Source organism: Podarcis cretensis, assembly GCF_951804945.1.
Source record: "Podarcis cretensis genome assembly, chromosome: 2".
Taxonomy (NCBI): Eukaryota; Metazoa; Chordata; class Lepidosauria; order Squamata; family Lacertidae; genus Podarcis; species Podarcis cretensis.
The window spans coordinates 49,026,018-49,050,760 of NC_137171.1; the positions used below are offsets into that span (position 1 = coordinate 49,026,018).

The 24,743-nt window shown below is 38.0% G+C and overlaps 1 protein-coding gene across 2 annotated transcripts in view; it reads right to left on the reverse strand.

Moving 5' to 3' along the window:
• SLIT3 (slit guidance ligand 3) overlaps positions 1-24,743 on the reverse strand; it is a 413,892-nt gene that overhangs the window by 179,391 nt on the left and 209,758 nt on the right. For both annotated transcript variants that reach the window (XM_079964761.1, XM_079964760.1), the window contains exon 5: positions 18,790-18,861. In XM_079964761.1, coding sequence (XP_079820887.1) covers positions 18,790-18,861 — 72 coding nt within the window. The remainder of the gene's footprint in view (positions 1-18,789; positions 18,862-24,743) is intronic.

The following is a 24,743-nucleotide window of genomic DNA, read 5'->3' on the forward strand; positions in this document are numbered from 1 at the left end:
ACCTTTAATTGGAATGGAATAAAATTTCTGCCCCATCCCTAGGCAGTAACTGACGACAGGATGGAATTCAACAGCCTTAGATATTAAGTTCCTCAACTTCTAGTGCACCTTTTGATGAGTGGGATAAAATAGGTATGAAGCGTTAAACCTAAATCCGTCCTTCCCTTGACACACTTTAAGTAAAATATATTAAAGCAGTCACTTAGCATCTGCAAGGTTCTCTGAGGAAAGAAAGCTCTATGTGCTCTCCCACTATTTTACACACAGAGAGCACAAACAACAGGGGGAAAGGCTGTCTTCTTTTATGTCGCCTTCCCAGAGGTATGTGACTGACTATTCAGTTTCATTCAGCTTTTTTAAAGTTATGATTATTTTTACAAAATCAGTTAGACATAATAAGAGCTGGACACTATTAGAAACAATGCTGGACCAGATAGATCCCTCATCTGATACAGTAGAGATATTTTTATATTCTTAACTTGCAGGTAGCCTCAGGGAAGAGCCAGGAACAGCGGGAGATGAAAGCAGGTTGATTTGGGTAGTTCACCCCGCCCCCCCTTTTGCCCTCCACTGCCATTTCAGGCTCTGCACTTGAAATGATCCCGTTTAAGTCTATTAATATTTTAGGAGAAATCTAATGTACTAGCCTAACATGCACCTAGACAAACTGTGTTTGTTTTATATGAGTGCTATACTCGCATTCTGAAGTCTTTCCATCCATCTTTTCTTAGGTGCAGCCAGCACTAACTATAAGCCTTAGGCTGTATTATGCAACTGCTGAGAGATTTGAACACTTTTTACACAATCTCTTTGTGTACATGCATGGGAGGAGTACGACCAAGGTGGCAAGCTCTGCACCTGAGGTATTTGGGGGTGGAGAGTGGAAGGTTATCTACTTTTGCATGCAGAAGGTCCGCGGTTCAACCCCTGTCATCTCCAGGCATGATGTGAAACATCCTGCCTGAAACCCTGGAGAGCTACTGCTAGTTTGTGCCAAAAAGCCAAGCTTGATGGATCAGTAGAATGACCCAGTACAAAGTATCTTCCTATGCTCTTCTGCACTTTCAACAGACTTTCAGAACAGCTCCTATGTACATACAAAGTCTCTCTTGCTACTGAACATGGTACGAGAAAAGCTTTTATATAACACATATATAAAATGCGCACTAAAGTATTTCTCAAACATTTTATACTTCCTTTCACATCAGTCTTCAGCGTACATCAGATTTTAAGAATAATTCATCAACACTAAAATCACACACACACACAACACACACACACACACACTGCAGCTAATATCCCAGGGCTCAGTTAAAAACATAACAATCTACTGGAATTAAACACCAGCAAAGGCCTGAGAGCATAAATATGTTTATAATAGTTTCCAAAAATCATTTGTGTTGGTGCTTGCCTGAACCCAGACTCTTATGAAGTTTCTTTAGAGAAAGCAGACACTGTTCTAGATACAGCCTAAATCTGCAAAAGTTCAGGATTTATGTAAGCCCATGTTTCAGAATTTAAAGGACAAGAGGAATGCACAGACATATCTAATCGGTTAAAAAAAATTGGGAGAAGGAATTCATTGCGGAGATTTCTGATGAAAAATGTGGCTGTGCATACAAACAGAAGGTAATAAACTTAATTAAAGTAAACCTCAAACAGTATTTTTTTTATAAAATAACGCAAAATAGTATTATACTCTAAATAAATTAATTAAAGGAACAGCATCAGATATCGGTTGGAGGCTTAGAAAAGTTGAAGGTTACATTTTTCCATATTTGGTGGGATTGTTGCTTAATTAATTATGGGGAGAAATAATTAAATAACAAGCTGGTTGTCAATTGCAAGTGAACCCAGTAACAATGTTTTTGAGTTATGCAAAGCATCAGGTAGACAGTAATGCACAGTTTTCGGCTATTCATAGGTTCATAGCAAAGGCATGGACAGCAGACACAATACCTTCAACAGACCAATGGAAGAGGGAAATCTGGGACTTACAAAATAAGGTTATATAAACAACTGTGGGACAGAATTCAATAGACACATTTCAGCAAAAAATAAGACGACATATTCCCTACTGCTATCAACATCATACAAGGGATTCAGTTTTGATGGATATTCTAAGTATAATATTATATATGGATTACATTTATTTTGTTATAATTGTAGCCTTTAAAAAAAAATTCTCATACTTTCATGTATTTATTTAACATATCTTCTCTTTCCTTCCCAAATGAGCCCCAGTGTCAGGGACTGTCTGGACACTGCGGAGTGGTGGCTGGATACAGATGACAGGGCACTGGAGAAGGTGGGGTTGGAGACTGACTTGGAAGAAGAGATCCATGATCTAAGGAACCTGTAACAGCCAGGAGGCAAGAGTCAGAGGCAGGCTAAGCTGCAGGATTGGAAAGTGAAGGGCAGATGCTGGAGGAGGGAGGGAGAGGTCAGGCTGGTGTAGAGTCTAGGGCTTCCACACGTCCTCCTCCTCCTGCCTCCATACCTCCTGCTTCATTGTCTCCCAGGATCAGAAGAGGATTGAAGTGGGAGGAGCAGACACCGGTTGAACGCAGGCTGAATCTTAGACCGCTTGCTCACAGCTCAGCTGGGGAAGATATATAAGCTGAGAATGAGGGTGGTGCCTTCCTGTTGCTGCAACTGCCTCATCAGCTACACACTTAGAAGTAGCTGAGATTTGTAGGACTGACTGACATGCCTTTCCCTATCTTCTAAGTGTACTTTTGACAATAAAGAGTTAATATCTTCCTCTGGACCTTCCTTGCCTGACAGCACTGGGGAGGAAAACAGCAAGAGATAAAACAATAAAATCATCTCAAAAACAATTCCAATAAAAATTCAGGCAGGCAACAGGATGTCAGAGGTTCTAGAGCAAGGGTCAGCAAACTTTTTCAGCAGGGGGCCGGTACACTGTCCCTCAGACCTCGTGGGGGGCTGGACTATTTTTTGTGGGGGAATGAACAAATTCCTATGCCCCACAACTAACCCAGAGATGCATTTTAAATAAAAGCACACATTCTACTCATGTAAAAATGCTAGGCAGGCCCACAAATAACCCAGAGATGCATTTTAAATAAAAGGACACATTATACTCATGTAAAAACATGCTAATTCCTGGACTGTCCACCGGCTGGATTTAGAAGGCGAATGAGCCGGATCCGGGCCCCGGGCCTTAGTTTGCCCACCCATGTTAGAGCCCTGTATAGCAAGTTATAAATTTTTAGCAGCCAACAAAAGCCCTTGAATAAGCTTCATTTAAATATCTAAAGCAATAGATCATTATTCCTTTTGCCACAGGACATTTCTTGTGTTACTTTTCAACAGGTTTTTTTCCCACATAAATTGCATGAAAAAACATTTACAAATCTCTGAAATTGTAAACTTTGCAGGAAATCAATTCAAATCATTCTATCCATATAAAATAAATGAAAAGGGAGAAACCCTCATATCAAACACAATCATAATACAACATGTTTGTTTGTGTGTAATTAGAATTGTAATCTGTCAATAAATTCTATGGATCCTAGAACAGAATATTCCCACTTCTTCTATACTTTGGTGCACTTTTAGTGCTAGTAAAATTATCATAACCAATGTGACTAATACCTTAAGTGCAAATATTTCTCATTTCTCTGTTATATTTCTGTGTTTAATCATCTAAATGCAATATCCATTCAGAATGATGTAGCAGATTTTTGTCAGCAGTGGAAAGTTCACTGAACTTACAAAATATTCAAAACACACTTTTCCCAGTTTTATATAAATGACAGCATAACTATTAAATGTGTGAATTAGAATGCAGTAGGATCTTGCCTTCTTCCAAGTAAGGATGCAATAACCGCATTGATACACCTTAAAGAATCCATTACAATATATTTTAAGTTAAATATCGTAACTTTTAAAACAAAAAACCTTGAAGCTTATATTATCCTGAAACCAGATTTAGAAGGGCTGGAAAGAAAGCTATGGTTCTAGGGGATGCCTGTCATATTCTGAGCTGCAAGGGGAATTTAAAGAACAAAAGCATAGAAAGCAGAACAGGTAAGATTTCCATATTGACTGCTATTCTACCCATTCAGTTTAGTTGTTTTCCTACCCTACAGTACTCTACATACTATTTTGTGAACTATATATTATTTTGTGAAGTTATCCGAATACCAACACAAGAGGACAGAATCTGCAGACTTGGGGAATTCTAAAGTTAACTGATTCTAAAGTAAACTAATTTGCTTTGGGTATTTTTTTGCGGGGGAGCTAAAAGAGGTGGAGGGATAACTAAAAGCAAGCCACTGAAAACTGAGCATGCTCAGTCATCACAGAAATCTGACTGACTGGGTAGTCAGATTGTAGTAAAGGCAGATTCTCCCTTCCCCCACACAAAAAAAAAATACTGTTGCTTGAAAATTATTGCCGTACTTTTCCGTATATAACATGCTCCCATGTACAGTGGTGCCCCGCAAGACGAACGCCTCGCAAGACGGAAAACCTGCTAGACGAAAGGGTTTTCCGTTTTGGAGGCGCTTCGCAAAACGAATTTCCCTATGGGCTTGCTTCGCAAGACGAAAATGTCTTGCGAGTTCCTGCGGGTTTTTCCCCCTTCCCCCCCTTTTCCTAAGCCGCTAAGCCGCTTATCAGCTGATCCGCTGATAAGCCACTTAACAGCTGATCGCTAAAAGCCGCTAAACCGCTAATAGCGCTAATCCACTAAGCTGTCAGTGGGCTTGCTTCGCAAGACGAAAAAACCGCTATATGAAGAGCCTCACGGAACGGATTAATTTCGTCTTGTGAGGCACCACTGTATAAGACGACCCCAATTTCTTGGGACTGCAACAAAAAAATGGGGGGGGGGGAATTGCCCAAAGTTGTTGAGATTTTTTTGCCAATTGTCAGCAGACCTTGCTGCAGCAACCAATCACACACCCAGTCGCCGCTGACAATCTCTTGCTGTCTGCTGCCACCAATCGCCTGTCCCCCCTTTGCTATCCATGTATAAGACGACCCACAATTTTGGCCTATTATTTCTAAGGAAAAAATATTGCCATACACGGAAAAATACGGTACTTGTTTTCTATCACTTTAGTCAGAATTCCTAATATGCAAGAAAGTTTTTAACATTCACAGCTTTTTAGAATGATAAATATATGATTATCGAATCTACGTATATAACTATGTGATGCCAATTTTATTTTTTGAAGTACATTGCAAAACATTCTGTGTTTGTTTTTGAGAGAAGAAGGCCAAAGACTAGTCACAACTGACTAAGGCCCCCAGTTAAATGGGACTCTTCCTGCTTTCAAAAACTGGTTAATGGAAACACCCACAATTTATTTCTTCTGAAGTTATCATATGGAATTAGACTTTATTAGGTTCTGAACTTTATTTCAAATGCTTTTCTTGCTAAGGATCTGAATTGCTGAAGGTGAAGAAATTTTAAATTGCAGCAATTACATATTTACAAACTGCATATTCTACACATTATTAAAATGAAAGTTAATTACTTCCCTGCAAACAAACAAAATTCAAATAAAATTCAAGGGGAGAGCTATGGCTTAGAGGTAAAGCACATGCTTTGTAAATAAAATATCCCAGTTTCAGTGTGTCGCTTGGTTGGGGGAGACCCCTGCTGAGTGAAAACAATACTGTGAGTGTAAACAATACTGAGCTAGATGAACCAATCATCTGACTCGGTATAAGGCAGATTCCTATGAACCATAGTACTAAAGAAATAAGAATTTGAATTTTGATTCTGCCATGTACTCACTAGATGGCTTTAGGCAGGAAGCTTTCTCTGACACTTTCCGACAACTATAACATGGTAATAATACTACCAACCTATCTTAAAGACGGTTTTTTTGTAATGCTTACAACAATAAAATATATGTTAAATGCACTAAGCATTCTAAGAAATTGATAAATGCCAAATATAAATTGTATTAATGAAATAAATGCTATAATATGAGTACTGTAGGTATCACAAAAGTTTCCACCTCCTTCCTAGTTTGGGAAGGATCACTTGACACTCACCTACATTTACCAGAACTATGCCTTAGCTGCAGGCTACTGCAAAGATCTAACAGGCTCTTACCAACTTTGCAAGAATGCCTGCACGCCGTACACATATGTGCATGTATGTGCACACTCACATTTATTTTAATTTGTATGGCTTGCAAACTTGCTGTTTCTTTAGACTGAGAATGGCCTTGAGTTATATTGGAAGTAAATATTTTGAAAAATACAGATCCGAATTTAATGATCATATTAAAATCTTAAATCTCCCTCATTCCCTTCCCCACTTTTCAGTTTCAGGATTTTTACAACATCCTTGTTTCATTTTGCTCAATTGCTGATGTAATGAACACTGCATACCAAACACATAAAAGACCATCTCCATAGCAATTGGTGAAGGTTTTATTGGTTTCCCTAGTTACTCTTGACTGATAACCATCTGTTGTTCTCCACTGCCCAGTGGGGAAGAGTAAATATCAGAAGGGAGGGGAAGTAGTCATTAGGGCCTTTCTCAAAGAGATGTTAAGTGTCCCAACCACGTTTCAGCCTTTGATAGCAAATCCTGCAACTTATACATCTTATACTATGTCTCACTCTTCTCCCATTTGTTGTTTTCTCAACTCTCAAATTCTAAGGGCATCAAGAGCTTACAGATTTTTGCTTAAGCAACTGCAAAGCACCATGTACTTCAATGGTGCTGTATATGATGACAATATTACAATATCTAGGTTAAGATCCAAACCACTTGAAAAGGGGGGTTAAGTTAACATTGTTCAAACTGAAATCCCTTTTCATATGCTGTGTGGAGTTTTCTACTCTAAAAAATCATTAAATAATCCTTTCAGAACCAAAACTGTGAATGTTCAACTTTGCATCAGATATTGGATCTTGACTTCTAAAAATAATAATTTAAATTGGGGGAAGATGGCTGCTTGGGAAGAGGAGAATTGACTTTTGAAGCCATTAATTAAACTACAGGACAGTCTGATCTGATTTTATCACTTGTATAGGCAGATTTAATAATTCGGATTTGCTCCCACTAGATAAATGCTGCCACAGTTATACACTGGCTTCTAAAAGAAGCATTCCTCTTGAGAACTCAACTTCTGATTTGTTTCAGTAACTAAGAAAACAATATTTAAAAAATGATCCTATTGACCAAATGAAGACCAAGTCTTTTGGGTTAACCTGGGTTATAGCCTGCTTGAATTCCAATGGTGGGATTCAACTAATGATTCCCATTAGCAGAAGCCCTCTGCACTAGTTTCTGCTTGTATAACAGTGCTTCCCTCACTCTATTGAAATTGGCTCAGGAGGCCAGAACAGTGCACAGGGTAAGGAGAAGAGGGATTGTTCCATTCAGCAAACTGAAATGCTTGCCCTGACAGCCTTAGTGTGACGTTGAATTCCTCCCCATTTGTTTGTAATGCAGTAACACTCTTGGAGCACTGAGACAACAGGATAAAGTTTGGTACACACATTCAAAACAAAATTCAACTTAAAACCCCAGCTCAACTCCCTCATAATATTTTCAAAGTGAGAACATGTGTGTGTGCGTGTGTAGGTCAAACATTGGTTAAAACATGAAGCATGGAATTTTATTCTGAAAATTGCATCCCACAGTCTTAAAGTTTAAGAAAATTACTGCATTATCCCTCTTGGCTTGAATATAGTGCAGTATGTCTACTGGATAACACTGAAATGATTGCTGGTGTAGACATTCAGGATAACTTTCTTCGTTTCAAATATGAACCTCAATTCATTTTCAAGGGATGTAGGAAACATGAAATGCACAATTTAGTGTGAGAACATCCTTGAAGATTGAGACAAACAAATTAAAGTTGGCAGTCACATTCAAGACACTTTTCTACATTTCAAAAATAAACTCTTGCACCCTTTTCCAAAGGAGGATATTGCATATGGATTATAATGTGACACTGAAGAAAGACTGTTTGTAAACTTTGATTTTCCTAGTTCATATTCAGGGATGGGAACCTATAGCTCTCCAGCTGTGGTTGGATTCCAACGCTCATCAGCCACAAACAGCTTGGCTAATGGTCAGAGAGAAGGGGCGCTGTAGTCCATCAACATTTAAAATGCCACAGTTTTCCTATCCCTGCCATACATTAAGTAACAGAACCTTTCATAATAAAACGGATTGGGATTTTCATAATGTGGATGGGGCTGGATCAACACTTTCACTTTCAACAGACCTAGTGAAATCAATGACACTTAAATTAGCCATTACTAACTGAAATCTCATAAATTTCAAAGGATTTACTTAAAGTATGACTAAATTTAGATCAAAGCCAGTGGAATTCTACTTAGAATACTCTTAAAAGCACTTTACATCCACTTTAAAAATCTCAATGTACTTTAGAAATCAAAGTTTTTGATGTGAATTGATGTTTATTATCCATCAGTTCGGAAACCTCTCAAAGCTTCCAAATAAATAATAATGAACTGCACCTCCTCTAGCTATTGGAAGAAAACCTAACAGCCTTGTACCTAGCAGAGTGTAACGGGAAGGGTGGGGTGGATATAGGACTTAAGGGTTCTCTACTCAGTTTTCAGCTCCAAACTGATACATGTTTCAAATGATTATCAATTCACATTCAAAAAACACTTTCTGGGCATTTAAATTTTGCAGAAGGAAAAAAAGGATTCCTAAGGCTGCAATTCTATACTGTACACATACACCTGAAGTAGCAGCACATACAGTGAGACAGACCGGCAGAGCAATTCTCCTGACACTGTCATCACTGAAGCTCATTTGGATGGGAATGGGGCAGAGCAGTGGTGAGGATGGAGGTGCACATGTGCACTGGCAAAGTCAGTCAGATGCTCCTACCATTCTGCTTGTCAGCTTGGCCTTGCCATCGCCCTGTCCCATCCTGATAAGCAGCAGTGACAGCACCAAAATGGCTCCACTGGTGCATTCACACCACATTAAATTCACTGCCATCTTGCTCTTCACCTCCTGGTAAGTAGCAGCAACATGAATGGCGGCGGCGGGGGGGGGGGGGGACAGGTGAGCAGCAGCACCCCACCCACTACTGACTTTAACCCTAATTTCAGATTACTTCATGTTTCTGCATTTCCCTGGAAGCGGCTGCTATTAACTACAGAGGGGGGAACATGGTGGTATTCTACACCTAACAGCAGCAATAGAGAGGACAGGATTTTGCATTCAGGAATTAGGGCTATTGAAAGGGATAAAGCCAACCTTTCATAGTGCTCTAACCACAACCCAAACTACTTCCCTCCCACAGCAGCTTTTAGGAAAATAAAAAGACACTGGGAAGTTTGATTATGCAGCCCTGCCTCATCAGGATGTCAAATATCCAGTATGCCTTGTACTGAATCAAACCATTGGTCCACCTCACACAGTACTGCCTCCACTGACTGGCAGCAGCTCTCCAAACAAAGATCTCTTCTTACAGCCCTACCTTGAGATGCCAGGAATTAAATCTGGGGCCTTTTGCATGCAAAGCATGGGCTACCGCTGAGTTATGCTATACCCCACCTCTGCCATTGCAGGAAGCATAGGTTTTTAAATGTTTAAAACACAGACATAAAACCTGAGCAGTTAAGCTTCCTATTTTTTTCATCCTCTCCATCCCTCCTAAAAATTATTGCTTGAGGGTTTTTTTCATTTTTGTTTTAATTTCCGCTAACGGATAGTCAGACATTTGAGATACAGACCACCCGCTTTACTTTTTCTTATATAGTCTGCATATATACAAAATGAGTACAACAGGAACACATAAATGTACAAATCCAACATCTCCCAAAAGAAGACTGTAACTTAATCTGTTGTTCTGTTTTACACTATAATAAATTTGTTAGCTTTGAGGATGCCACAAGAGTCTGTTGTTTTTTTTAACTAAAATGTAATCTAGCTTTACTAATTGCCACCAGCCCTGCATTTAGAAAGCTAATATGTCAGAGAAACAGTTCTAGGCTAGACTTCTCCCTGCATACTGTCCCTTATACTTCTACTCTATATACAGATCAGTTCTAAGTCTAAGAAATATTCTATGGCCGACATCATTAGACTGCATGAGTTCATTGCTTATATGCATATGTAGAAAACAATTCCCCAACCATTTTGCCCCACCTTTATCAATTATGTCACAGAGCTATATTCCTAGAATGATTTCCACTTTGTTGAAAAAGGGGGTGCTGAGCAGACACAAATACTGCCTCAAAATCTTGCTCTCCCACTGAGTTTAAGTGAAGGGGTCACACTGGCATAATTCTGCAGCATCTTGCTGAACAGTATTAATAGCCCTTCACGATTGGTTCAGTCCATGGTTAAATTATATGCGTTCTGCTGTTTTGGCCAACACTACATGTTGACCCTCCCCCCTCCCAACAATCCCCGGAGAACAGAGTAACTCAGTACAAAAGGTTTGCATTAAATGTAATGAAACAAATTACAAAATCAATAAACCAGGAACTATGAGGCTATCATAAAAATGATGTAAACCCAGAGTTCACAATGGTTATAGAGCTATTTAAAATTGTAATTAAAACCAGCACAATTTTTTCCCTAGGATAAAAGCCTCCTTGACAGCCCCAAATATATGCTACAGGAAATCTTCAACAAATATATCCGAAGTTGGCATGAAGTCAGCATAAATTAGTCAAGGATCACCTCTAAGTGTACATCTTTGAGTCAAAGGGATAAAAAATTGAGAATGTTGGATTTTACATGATTTTTGAATCGCACTGCCATCTATTTAGCAAAGCTACACAGCTACACAACATACAGCACAGACCAAATTAATTTAGTTAAATGTTCCAATCAAGTGCCTGACAAGGAGATTTTGTTTAATATCAATGGCAATAAATTTTGCTAAAGGTCAGCTTTAAACTCATGTATTTATCTATCCTTACTATTCAACCTTTGACTTCTTTTGCTGCCCAGTTTTGATGTAACTGAATGAAACATTAAACACAGTCATGCAACATTTAGTCATATGAATTATACTTAGTTATGGAAACTATTCCTCTGAGCTAAAGTGACATTTTTCAGGCACCATTCCATTATAAACATTTGACTCCAGCATCAAACAAGGAAGGTAAAGAATGTTCCATTCAAGGTCATAGTTGAGCAGGTTAACATAACTGATGACAACAACTCAACAATAGCCAATGACCTTACAAAACCTCCTCTTCCCATTCTCCAAGTATAAAACTGAGGTCAATACAGTTGCACTTAGGACACAAAGGAAAGCTGAGTATCAGTCCTGAGCACAAAAAGCTCTAATCATAGTTCTACTAAAAAGAGAAATGTACCAAAATGTGTATATAACTCTGTAGTAAACATTTCCACAATGAGAATAAGTAACAGCAAAATCTGTTGAAGATAATTCTGTCGGCGTACATAAGAAAGTTTCTTTAAACATAGGACATACCTGGATGAAATTGCTTAATTACACAAGCAATGTCAAACATAGCATGAAAAGAATTAAAATATACAATGCAATTCTGTGAAGCAAGGCCCATTGAGTTCAATTGGATTAACACACAGGTAAATAACACACAGATTAACACACAGTCTAAATAAAATTTTAAATTGTGACTGCTCCAATTATTTAGATTTGCTACTGATAAAATTTCACCTCTAATCTATACATGTTAGGGTGTCCTACTCTATAGAGGGCAATCCTCTATTTGACTGTGTTCACTTTTTGAAAGTACGTTTGATCCAAGTCTGCTTTAAAGAACCAGAAGGAAGGGTCATCAACACTTAGCACCTGGACAGCAGAGGCCATCTATGGTGAGATGTTTCTATTTAAACTATAACAACAATTTCTAAATTTGGATCCATGCATAAAAATTAATATGCACAAATGTTATGCATATCATCTATGCCATTTCCCCCCTTTTCTGGTGATGCATCTGTTCTTCTTTGGTGATGTGTAAATGGCAATCCTAATTATTTATAGCTTTATTTTAATATCTTCAAAGTTCTAATTTAACCCCTTATTGACCTGCTGTTTTTCTGGGATAAGAGTGACTGGGCAAAGACTAAGGCCAGTGCTGGAGTGGGGCAGGGTGACAAGTCTGGCTTTTAAGTGAATTGTTGCTGAAAGATCCACCCTGACTAGCAAAGCCTACCCCCAGAAACAGAAAAGGAATGCAAATGTTTCTTCTGCCCAACATTCCAAAGCAATCTTTTAAACATACTTCCATAGATTTCACTGACTGCACCCAGCTGCATAACTTTAATTGCAGGAAAAGTGTTCCAGTTGCAGAGGCCAGAATTCTAGCCACTTTTTGTACTAGGCACTGGAATCTAAGTCTGGATGGAAATCAAATTACATTCTCGGTTACTTAGTTTGCAAATTAGAATATATTCTTCTTCATGGACTATATTCATTAGAATATAGTCTTCTTCATGGTGATCCAACCTGTACCCTATCCTAGTTACTGCAATTAAGCCAAGAGGAATTGTTTTCTCTTGGGGAATTATCTCATCAGATTGCCACCATAAAGTACATATACAATGGGCAGGGTGCAATCTATGTGTCAATTAGTTTCCCATGCATTTCTTCCTATAAGAGCTCATATGCAGAAAGGGCAAAGGTCACAAACTCTGGAGCCAATATGAGCCAAACTGTAGTCACTTGTACAACTTGTATACAGTCAGATTACACGAGCACCCCCCACTCAGCTCTCTTAGTCTTAATTCCCCTCGTTTACTGACGCACACCCACCAAACCCGAAAGTCAGTTGCCCTGTTGTTATCTTTTCATTCAGCAGCCTAACAGCCCATGGATAGAAGCTGTTCTTTACCCTGTTGGTGTGACTAATCATGCTTCTATATCTTCTGCCTGAGGGAAGGAGATCAAGAAAGTGCCGGCCAGGGTGTGAATCATCCCTGAGAATTGTCCTCACTCTCCTGAGGCAACGTTCTTCCGCTATTTCATCCAGCAGATTCACAGGACAGCCTATAATATATTTTGCTGTATTCACCACCCTCTGTAGGCACTTCCTATCAGATGATGTCCAACCACCGTACCACACCATGTTACAGTATGAAAGGACACTTTCTATTATTGACCTGTAGAAGGAGATCATCAAATGTTGATTGATATCATTCTTCTGCAATACTCTGAGGAGATGGAGTCTCTGTTGGTGACATTTTCAGTGGATATGAGGCAAAATGGGGTTGGGAGAAAATATAATAATTTTAGGGTCTGACAGGTTGATTTTGTGAACAGTGAAGCATTACTTTGGAAATATCCAACCAAGTCATTTGGAAAGTTTGGACAAAAAGAGGGAGAAAATACTCAGTAGAGAGGTAGAACTGGATGACATCTATGTATAGATTGTCTGGAAAGTCATGGGATTTGACATGGACAAGAATTGACCAAATCTGGATTACAAGAGGGATGGCACCTAAGATACGGAAAGTGGAAATCTGCCCAAAAGCTTGCTCCGACCATAACCCTGTGAAAATGGACATGAAATTAACACCGATTGGTTCCTTTAGATGGAGAATGAATGACACCTGATTCAGAGACTGTGAAATTATTAAGAAGGGATGCCTGGACTGGTAGGGACTAGGGAGAGAACCAAATGAGGACAAAATCATGGAGACATATCATAAAGAAAGTAAAGTAATATAAAATGATCCATTGTGTTGAAGCAACCCAAAGAGGTCAAGGATTGTGCTCAGAAGGAGCAAGGCAGAAGAAGCCAACAACCACAAGTATGTCTAGGAGTGCCTAAGATGCTGTAGACTTATCTGTAATTCCAGCTCAAGGTTAGGTGCATTTTTATGTCTCCTGCTGGATACCCAGAACCAGGTGTCATAGTTTAGAGTGACATCTTCAGCAGTTCTAAGGTGAAGTTCCAATGGTACCCTTGAAGCTCTGGGCAGGGTTCAGGCTGGAGACTCCATAAAATCAGAGTTCAAATGCCATTTCAGCATTTTCAGAGTGAACCTTCAATATGAACTACAGCTCTTTCTCAGTAGGCCTCTTAATTTAAAAGGACCCAGCCTGTTGAATCTGATTGATCAGTGGACAAGGGCTGTGGTTTCACCATGGCTTCTGAGTTGGAGGCCAAAGACAATACAACTTCCTTGGACTGGAGAGACATTGACGCAACAGGCTCCACTAGAACCAGTGCCTCTGATTCAGTATGTATATCTGTGGCTGGCCTAGAGGGCAATTTCCTCTCTCTGACTTCATTGCCTGAAGAAGTGGAGTCTGAGCCCATGGTTACAACTGTCATGCTTTTTATAATCTATCTGTAACTGCTCAACTCTCTGTAGCCTCTCTTTCTGTGAGTAGTTTTATGCTATCTCCAGCTGCTTCTCCAAGGTTTCCTGCCCCATAGGCTGCTGCTGTAAACCACTGACAAGGTTACTCTGTCAATTGAAGAATATAGCTTCCTGGACACTGGAGCGAAGATTGCCCTTTTTAAAAAGCTTTCTTGTTAGGGGTGTTATGGCATCCAAGCAGTTTATGATCAAATTCATAAAATTTCTACTGCACACGCTGAGAACGGGGATGTTTCACTTCCAATAAAGATTTTCAGATGCAGCAGCAAGGCAGTATCAGAAAAGGTAGTCTCAGTGTACAGATTATCTCTGTTCTGGGTTTACTGAGGTATGAATCTTGGCCTTGCAGATGCATTGTTTAAAACCACAGTATCATCATCCTTTGTGCTTCTTCTGACTAGATGTTTCACAATTCCAGAAATTGTGAACAGGAATCAAATCGGGATAAGATTTGGAGAGCGAGCGAGCAAGACGGCTCCATAATGCTGGAAACAAGCAGCAGAAGGCCAAGAAAGCAACTTTTCTTATCCCAAGAAGCTTAAAGCAGTTTACAAAAGATTCTTGTAAGAAAAGTGTTTTAAAGTCAAGTATCAGGTGAGAGACAGCTGAATGTCCCAGCTTGAAGTGTCTCCCACTGGTAGGTATAGACAGGGTCTCTGAGAGGAATTATCAGGGGGTACAAAGTTTCTTTTGTGCCCCTTCCATTCTCAATTAGTCATTCCGTTTCTACCCACTATAAGTTTATGCCATGAGGTGCAGCCTATAAAATCAAAAGGGATATGGAAGACATGAGAGGGGTTGAGTGGAGCGTTCTGTTGATTTCCTGCATTTAAGGCCTTATGCTCTCATACTCCTTCCATGATAAATATAAATAAATATCAATAAATTAAAAGAGGATCAGAGATAAGAAAGAACATTTGATTTGAACATCTTTGTTTATGCTAAAATACAGAAGGAGAAAGAATTCACATTGGAACATCCTTTTATATTGCAATGCAGATCAGATCATCAGAACACATTAATATTAGTATAAAAAGGTAGATAAACTTACTATTTATTTTTTTAAAAGAGCTTTACTGACCTTTTGTGTAACATTTGGAAATGGATAAGCAAGTCTGTACTCGGTTAACAAGTTCAACAGATCTAATGGCTTTAACTGTACATTTACAAAATTAACTTTATGTACTGAGGGTGAATGTTGCATTTCTTTTCCAAAATTATCACCACCAAGGTCAGCAGGATATTGCTATGATAAAGATAAAGCTTTTCTCTCCACAACACTTTCAGATATGGAAAGATATTTCCACAAGAAATCAGATATTTCTGCCAACTGCTTAACGGCATTGAAGTGGACAGTTAGTCCTGTTACAACATTGTCTACCAAAATGTGAAGAACACACTTATGAAGTATCATCTGTGTCATTCATTTCTTCCAAGTTAGCCTCTGTCAGGTGTCACACAGGCATGACCTCTTGACCTTAATTCCATCACATCTACGGGAGGGTTTTATTTCTATATTTTAGTTTGACACAACCAAATTGGCTTCATTCCACATTCATTTCCAGTTGTTTTGAAGTTTTGTCTATGATTGCTACTTCAGCATCCAGTGTGTTATCCCTAGCTTGGATGACCCTGTTGCAAATATCTATGCCAGCTAATATTTTGTACCACATGGCTAACGTTAACACAGACAAAAGTTATCACATGAAATAAAACACCATGGACTTCATTTCTTGTTTTGGCCGTCAAATTTAGTTCTAGGAAGTCTTTCAGTACTAATTTAATGTCAGGCAAGTGAGCTGCAAAAGTCTTTACACATTCAACACTATATGCCCATCCTGTTTCAGACATACCATGAAGAGAACCAATACAGTTTTGTAGTAATTCCCACCACTTAGGGCTGCAACTGAACAGATGGGAAACAGTTTGAATTGTTCTGGGAAAGGTTATTGCTTCAAGTATGCATTCAACAGCCGCACTTCCATTTCACTGTCGAACAACTCTTACTGTCAGAAAGTTATTTCTGGTGTTTAGTTGGAACCTCCTTTTTTGTAACTTGAAGCCATTGTGTCAGGTCCTTCAGAGCAGGAGAAAACAAGTTTACTCCATCTTCCATGTGACGGCCCTTAAGATATTTGAAGATGGCTATAATGTCTCCTCTTTTCGAGGCTAAACATACTCAGCTCCTTCAAATATTCAATTATTACTTTGTAAAACTGTTACTTTGATTGTTTTATGTTCCAGAATATGCTTTTGAGACCAACATTAGAGGCCTGAAAACCTCTTTACATTATAAGTGGATGAAGAAATTAAAATAAAAGATTGCAGTAAAATCTTATTTAGAAGATTGCTTTATGCAGAGGAGGAGTCATCCTCAGACCAACATGAGGAACATGTATTTCAATCAATCATAGTTTTTAATGATGTAATTATGAAATAGGTGCTTTTAGTATTCATAATTAGGTGTTGAACAGATGGTGAAGGATGAGATTAATCCATTCATTAAATTAACTTATGCTACAAGTAATTTTTCTTATAGGAAGTTTCAACTTGGTGACATAATTTTAATAGTATAGTAATAGGCCTAGCTATTGAATTGCTGTGAAAGTTAAAGTGACAGGCAAAGGGTTATTTCCTGAATTCATTAAGATCTACAACTGATTTAATACCACTAGAAGGAGTAACAGGCTTCTTTAACCTACAGTATTGCTTAAAACTAGGCAATGTATATGAGGTGACATATGTGACTTCTTCTAAAGCTTCTAGAAATCTGTCCTATGTTTCCATAAAGCACAGTTTTATTGTATATTGGAATCTGTGAACAATCTCCTCCCATAAATATCTGAGGGAGAACTCTACAGCACTTCAGAGACCCAGCTGCAGTAACTTGGCAGAAGAGAAAGGGCACCCATTTGTGGCACCCAGATTGTACAATTGGTTCCTGAGGCAGGGTATGCCTAACCCCATCTCTGACTGTCTTTCAGTGGATAGTGAAGACAATTTTATTCCATCATGCTTTTAGTTAAATACTAACTTGTTCACAATGCTTTCACTACTGCTATTATAACAATTTGCTGTTTGTTTTAATTGTAGTTACATTGGTCTTGTTTCTAAATTGTGAACTGACTTTAACAGAGATAAGCTGTCGTTATTAATAATGGATACTAAAATGCTCAAGTAATGTCAACATCATAATACACTAATTTATTCTGCGGAATTTCAAAAATTATTAAAGTATATTTGCAGTCTATAGTACGTTAAGAAATATTTTCACAAATTGGTATCCAGCACTAGATTTATTTTTAGCAACACATATATAAAACCTAAGTAGTATAGTGAAGACAGGAGTGCCTGGCGTGCTCTGGTCCATGGGGTCACAAAGAGTCGGACACGACTAAATGACTAAACAACAACAAAAAGTAGTACAGTAGAAAAATGCACTGTTTTGGAACAAATAATCCCTGCTATGAGTTATTTTTTAAAAAATGAAAGGCATATTATAGATATAAAAAAATGCCCTCCAGTTTAAATTTGTGCATATATTAAAACTAAAAATACAGAGAGAAGATTAGCATGTAATTTAACATCAGGCACACAGAACATTTAAGAGATGGAATAATAAAAAGAATCAACACTAGAATACCTGTATATGTCATAGTAAACCAGTTAAGAGTTGGAATGGAACTTTCCAGTTGACAATTTAGCTGTTTTCAAGGTTTTTAGACAAGTCACTCTAGCTCAGCAACAATTGTCTTTTGAAAAATGTGGAAAGTAATATTTGCCTACTTTTATGGGGCTATTGTAAAGACTACTAAAATAAAGTATTTGAATCATTTTGAATTTAGAAAACAAGATACAAAATACTATTACAGCTATTACTACTTGAACAGAGGGCAGCATACAGTTCACTAGGCTGAATTTGCAGTTCAAAGGACTTCTGCACTTATGGAATTATGAGTCAACTACATTATTCACTTATACCATCAAGTGATGTGATGCTCCACTAACAGTACAATCCTATATATTTCTATTCAGAAGTAAGTCCTATTGAGTTCCATGGGACTTACTACCAGGTAAGTGAGTGTAGTACTGCAGCCCTTTGTTTTTCTGTAGCCACAGGATGAGCTAGCCCAAGATCTCATAGTACCTCGGGTGGAAAATCCTAAAGGTTTCATTAAAATACTGTATGTTCTAATTACAATAAACATACAATATTAAGCTAAACAAATTATCAGTCTGCTCCCTTTGATGAAACATCTGCTGTCTCAGGCAATTGACCTGTGAAAGACAATGGAATCTTGGAAGTGTGTGCTTATGTTTAATGCAAATGTGAGAGCATGGAAGTGGACCAGTGATTTCTAGGCATGGAAACCATTTCCATGTATGCCTCTGGTCCTCAAATACCTAAGAGCAGTAGCATATAATAATTCATATTCAGCCCAAGTTCTATTGTAGATGTGACTTACAAATTCTTCACATCGGTAATGCCTCGAAAAGCCTTTCTTGGGACGCCTTGAATCTGGTTTTCACTTAAGTCCCTAAAGAAAAGAAAAGAAAATACACACTTATTAGGGACAAATAAACAAAAAACACACAATGACATAGAGAAATGCTCACAGCTGTAGACAACTTAGAGATGGAAAGAAATAGTTGCACATTTACTGTATTTCAGCAGGTTAAGTGTTGAAGTGACTGCTGGGAAGGCTTTAACATTTCCATGAACTGTGGATACTGTATATGGCTATTATGGGATGACATAGCTAATGGAACTGCAGATTCTTATTCCTATGTGTTTGGATTAAATATTATACAAAATTTACCCTCACAGATGTTAAAAGCATTTTTTCAAATTTGTCTGTGCCTTTACAACTCTTTTTTATTATTACAGATTAACGTTAACAAGGACATGAACTGTAGGGGAAACACACCTGAGATAGCATAGAAAGACAACAAATACAACAGATAAAGTAATGTGTAGTGCAATCCTATAGATGTTTACTCTGAAGCAGGCTGTACTGAGTTCAATTAGATTTGCTCCCCGGTATATGTACATAGGACTTACTAAAAGAGCGTACTGTAGCCTTACAGAACAAATCTCTCAGTAACCCCTTGTCTCACCGCTCTTTGAGATACAATGAGTACAGAACAAAGTGGGATCAAAGTGATTAAAACTGTTTCAATAAATACAAATTAAGAGTCTTAGGAATTTCAGTATGTTCCAAGAAGAAAGAGAAAAGTATTAAGTATGAGAAAAGTAAATATCATGGAATTGTGGAGTTGGAAGGGACCCTGAGGGTCATCTACTCCAACCCCCTGAAATGCAGGAATCTCAGCTAAAGCATCCAAGACAGATGGCCAACCAACCTCTGCTTAAAAACCTCCAAGGAAGGAGAGCCCGTCACTTCTTATGGGGGTATGTTCCACGAATGAAAAGTTCTTACTGTCAGAAAGTTATTTCTGATGTTTGGTTGGAATCTCCTTTCTTGTAACTTGAATCCATTTGTTCTGGTCCTAGCCTCCAGAGCAGGAGAAAATCCTTATGTGACAGCCCTTTAGATATCTGACGATGGCTATCATATCTCCTTTCAGTCTCGTCTTTAATAAAATCTCAGCATTCCCCTCTACTTAATATTTGTGGCCTAATACATACATAAACTGTAGTTCATAAAAAGAACAAAACAGTTACCCAAGAGCATTGCAAAATTAAGCAAACTGCTCTTATTAACATCCAAAGGAAACCTTTGTTTTTAATAAAATAATTGGACATCCTCTGGCTAATTAAACAATCTATGGCCTTTTAAACTTGGAGTATTATTGTTTTGTTTGTTATTATGTTATGCATTTTGTGCTTTTATACTGGCCTGTGATCTTCAGATGAAGGGTGGTATAGAAAAATTAATAATAAAAAATGGGATAGATCATGGACTTTAAGGACACTAATACCCGACCAAGATTAGTAAGCTATTTTTTTAAGGGATGTACAAATTGTTCATCCTAAAGCCAGACTTTTTAACTGGGTAGTATTCATTATAATGCACCCCATGCAATCCCCCGCCCACCTTTAAAGTAAATGCTGCATTGCAAGGTGAACCTCCATCAAATTGATTTTATTGAAAAACAAGCATTGTGACTCTGAATGAGAGCACCGCACAGAAAACCCACACTGACATCTTAGGTCAAGCTGTGTCACCCAGGGCTTTCTTCTGTTTTCCATCAGGATGATGGTCCATTCGACCCCCACCCTAAATGTCTTTGTCAGACTAATTCAATTTATGCAAGTCATCTAGTCTACACCAATTCCTCTCGGTAGCAAAATTGTTCTCTGAGACAGACACACAAATGGCCATGCAGAATACTATATTGTTTCCTAAAAGACATGTTTCACTTTCCAAAATTATGCAACAGTGACTAGTAAGGCATCTTCCTCTTCCATTCTTTCCCTTCTGTTCTTCAGTGCTTAATACTGAAATATTAAATGCTTTGTGGCAGATCTTTATTCTGTGTTACAAAGGGAAATGTGGGGTGGAAGAAGTCGATTTTTAAAGACAAACATACAGTACTATGGTATGATATATACTACTTAAGAGAGAAAGCAGCTGGTTTAAAATAGAAACATCAATTGAGAGTTACCAATGATAACAAAATGAGATAAATGAAGCAAGCATTCACCCTAAGCAGAACACAAGAAAATCAAATTTGTCTTTGAAAAATGTGCATTTTATATTACTGCAAGCAGAGTGAAAAGGTAGCAAACTTGTGATTTAAAGCAATGTTTCTAGTATTCTAGCATACCAAGATAATTTATATTATTGATGTCTCTTTTATCCCTCTACTCTGTCTTTTCTACAGCTATCCAAGAACACAAGAGATTGGAGGAAATTAATCTCGCTCAGGAAAAAAAAATCTGCTTGTAACTTACGTTCACTTTATCTTCTATTGAGGTACTATTCTCTGGCTAATAGGGCACCCTCTACAAATCTCCAGGATTGTGTGCCGATTTCATAAATAAATCTCATAGTCTGACAACCTGACAGTGGCAAGGTGTTGTTGCAGCAATGTAGAGGTTTCAGTTGCAAGCTGCACTTATATAGCTGCCCATTCACTCCTACAAGTATGCACTGTTGTGTATGTTTTGAAGTTTTTGATCTCGTGTTTGATACCAGCATTCCAAATCACTCTTAAAGACTTTCTAGGACCAAGTCAGCTGCCATCAGATTCACCCAACGCACAGAAGTATCTTTGGCCATATTAACAGCTTTCCATTTTCTGAAACATGTTGTAAGTTTCTTAAATATTTTTTCTTAAGGCCACTAAGGAAGCAGTATCCAACCACAATATATAGCTATTTGTTCAACTGTTCAACATTTGTGATACTATTACTATTTCAATTTATAATCCTAATACACATTAGGATGAGAATGTCCTTTAAAGAAATTGAGGGATTTTGTGTGGAGGTGTTAAATGTTAATCTGTAAAAAATCTTAGAATACTGTTAAGGGGGTAATATAAAGGCCAAGGATAAAGCTTCAGTCCAGCTATTTCATTCTTTTATTTCCTTACAGAGAGATAGAACTTAGCTTACATCCATGCATAAGACTGAGATTTGACATCAGTAAAACAAACAGCAGGGTTATCATATTAGGTATGAATAGTCTTCACACTGATTAGCTACAAAAACAGTGCTAGAAGCATGAAAATAAATGCCTGCTTTTCTAATTTCAGAAAAGAGTGACTATTATTGCTTTGCACCAGTACACACTGGGCACAATCCTTCAGTATAATTAGCTGATGAAGAAAATATTTAAGTTTGTATTAAGAATGTAACATATTGCAGGCAGAACAATATGATCAACAACTTTGACATATACACCCACTCCAGCCCTCCCACCATCCTTTCATTTGTTGAACACCAAGACTGAGGAGGAATTCTGGAAAGTTTAAAATATGTTGTGATATTACTTGGTCATAATAGAAGTATCACAGTTCAGTTTAGTTTCAGTTTATTTTTGTTTTTTAAAGTATATATCTTTCCCCCAGCAGAAACAGCAATTAAGGCACACAAGTAATTAGATGCTGCTTTTGCATACAACACTAACAGCAGGTTGTATACAACAGTGCCTTTCCATTCATGGAATGCTCTTTGATTCATTGGAGGCATCTATGAATGGAAGGGAGACCATTTTTGCCACAGCCCTGTACACAGCCTCTCTTTTGCTGCAAATAATTTGGGCACTCTCTAGAACTGTGTGGGATTGCTGGGATGGGGGGAAACAGAAAGACCAAACTTGCAAAATACCCCCCCTTCTCTTCTGCTTACAGAAGCCTGGATGAAAGAGCCTTCTGTGAATGGAATTCTAGTATTGGACACAATCCAGCAATACTAACATTCCCTTGGGGCCTGAATAGAAAGAACATCAATGAAACAGATCCCAGCCATTGCAAGACTTACTTACAGGATTATAACTTGGCATATGCGACTTCTGAACAATAAAATCCTCAGCCTTGTTACAGTCATATGTATATCTACCAACAGGAGATACAGTAAATTGACCAAAACTAGAAACTGGGTGATTTATTTGCTGCTCTGCTGGGAACTACTCCACTTTAAAAATTACATTAAAAATTTAAAAAAATAATAATTCAGGAGGTTATCTGAACTGAAGAAGTCTTATAAAGGTAAGGAAAATGTTGATAATAATAATAATGCAACACTGTGATCAAGTAATTTTAAAACATTATAAAATAAAATGTCCTTGAACTTTTCAAAGTTATTTCTATTATGCAAACATCCTTCTACCCCTCCCCCAATACTGTCTATGATACACCTTGTCAGCTTCTCTGCAGTGTTAACTTGGCAGGCAACTCTTACACAGGGCAAAAAACAAATTACCAACCATGACTACTTATCTTACCACTGTGAAGGTTGTGTATAATCTTAATTAATATACTGAAATGCTCCCATTCCATAGGTATGACTCTATTTTCAAGCCCATTTTATTTTGCTTTGAAGAAATGCATGAACAGCTTGTATACCAGAAGCATTCGCAATGTCACAAATATGACCCAAGCATGAGATAGAACTGCTCTTTTGCTTTGTTTAATTGCAGTCTTCAACAATAAACATTAACACAACCTTTAAACACATTAATAGCAAGACAAAATGATTTCCCCCAACTCACCATACAGTTATCAACATCTATAGCCTTTTTGTCCACCACCTTGGTCTCTGTGAGTACTAGTAGCACCAACTTTGCAACAATAGTGACTGTGCAAAGCAACCACTAAAATAGGATATAATTATTTATGACATCTGGTGTCACAATGTCCTGCTTTCGCCCTAAAGAGCATTGATTAAAATATAATGAAATCTCTCACAGGATTGTTATATCTTCTGCATTCAATGTCAACACCTTTCTCTTTTGACATATAACTTTGTGGGAGGGGGAGCAACACCTGGAAATACATAGGCAATTATGGTCTATGCAATAGCGGTGAAAAACAAATATATACTAAAGAAAATATATATGAAATACCTTATGGATACGTGAAACAAGCCTTGGCCCTACGGCATACCACAAAGATTGTACAGTGTGATTATTATCAGGCTTCTCACTTAATAGCACACAACTAGGCAAAAAAATAAAAAAGTGTGGGTGTGTTCTTGCTATTTAAAAGCATTAAAGTGTCTTCTGACATTCCAAGGTTTATTCCTGGAGAAGACAAGGGCAGAACTCCGATTAATCAGCAAATGTCTTGGCTCAGCACTCTGTAAGAATATTTATTTACATAATAGCACTCCCAAAAATTAACTGGACTCTCTTCTGAGTTGCCATCAAACATGTTATTGGATTGCAGATTGACAATGTCAGCTCATACAATTAAATTAAGTATAGAAGAGTAGCTGATGGCTGGTGGGGTGGGCGGGAGGAGACCACATGGTTAATAGGCTCATATAAAAGTTCACATCTTCCAGTTTTTGTTTACTTACTGTTAGGAACAACGTAAGGGAGAAAAAGTGGTCCCAAGACAATTAACTATTATCACATCTGGGGGGGGGTGGAGTGGGGAGGAACTGTAGCTCTACCATAATGTATCTGTCTAAAGTCTATTCTACATGTAAAAGTCTGGAAAAATATCTATTCCAGCTAATGTGTTTGTTTAAAGATAGCACATGCCTGAAATCCTTGATGTATGAAAAGCCAAGTGGTCTGCTGCCAACATTAGAAAGTCTTAAAAATCTAATTGTGGAAGGAATATAGTTTCCAGCAGCCGCTTAAAGTGAGTAGTTCACTTCAGTAAACATTTCTAAGCAAGGTTTTACACCACCACTCTCCCTGCCTGCATTCAAAGGCACTTCATTATGGGAGAACTATCAACACAGACCAAAACAAATACATCAATGGAAAGAAACTTGTCTCAA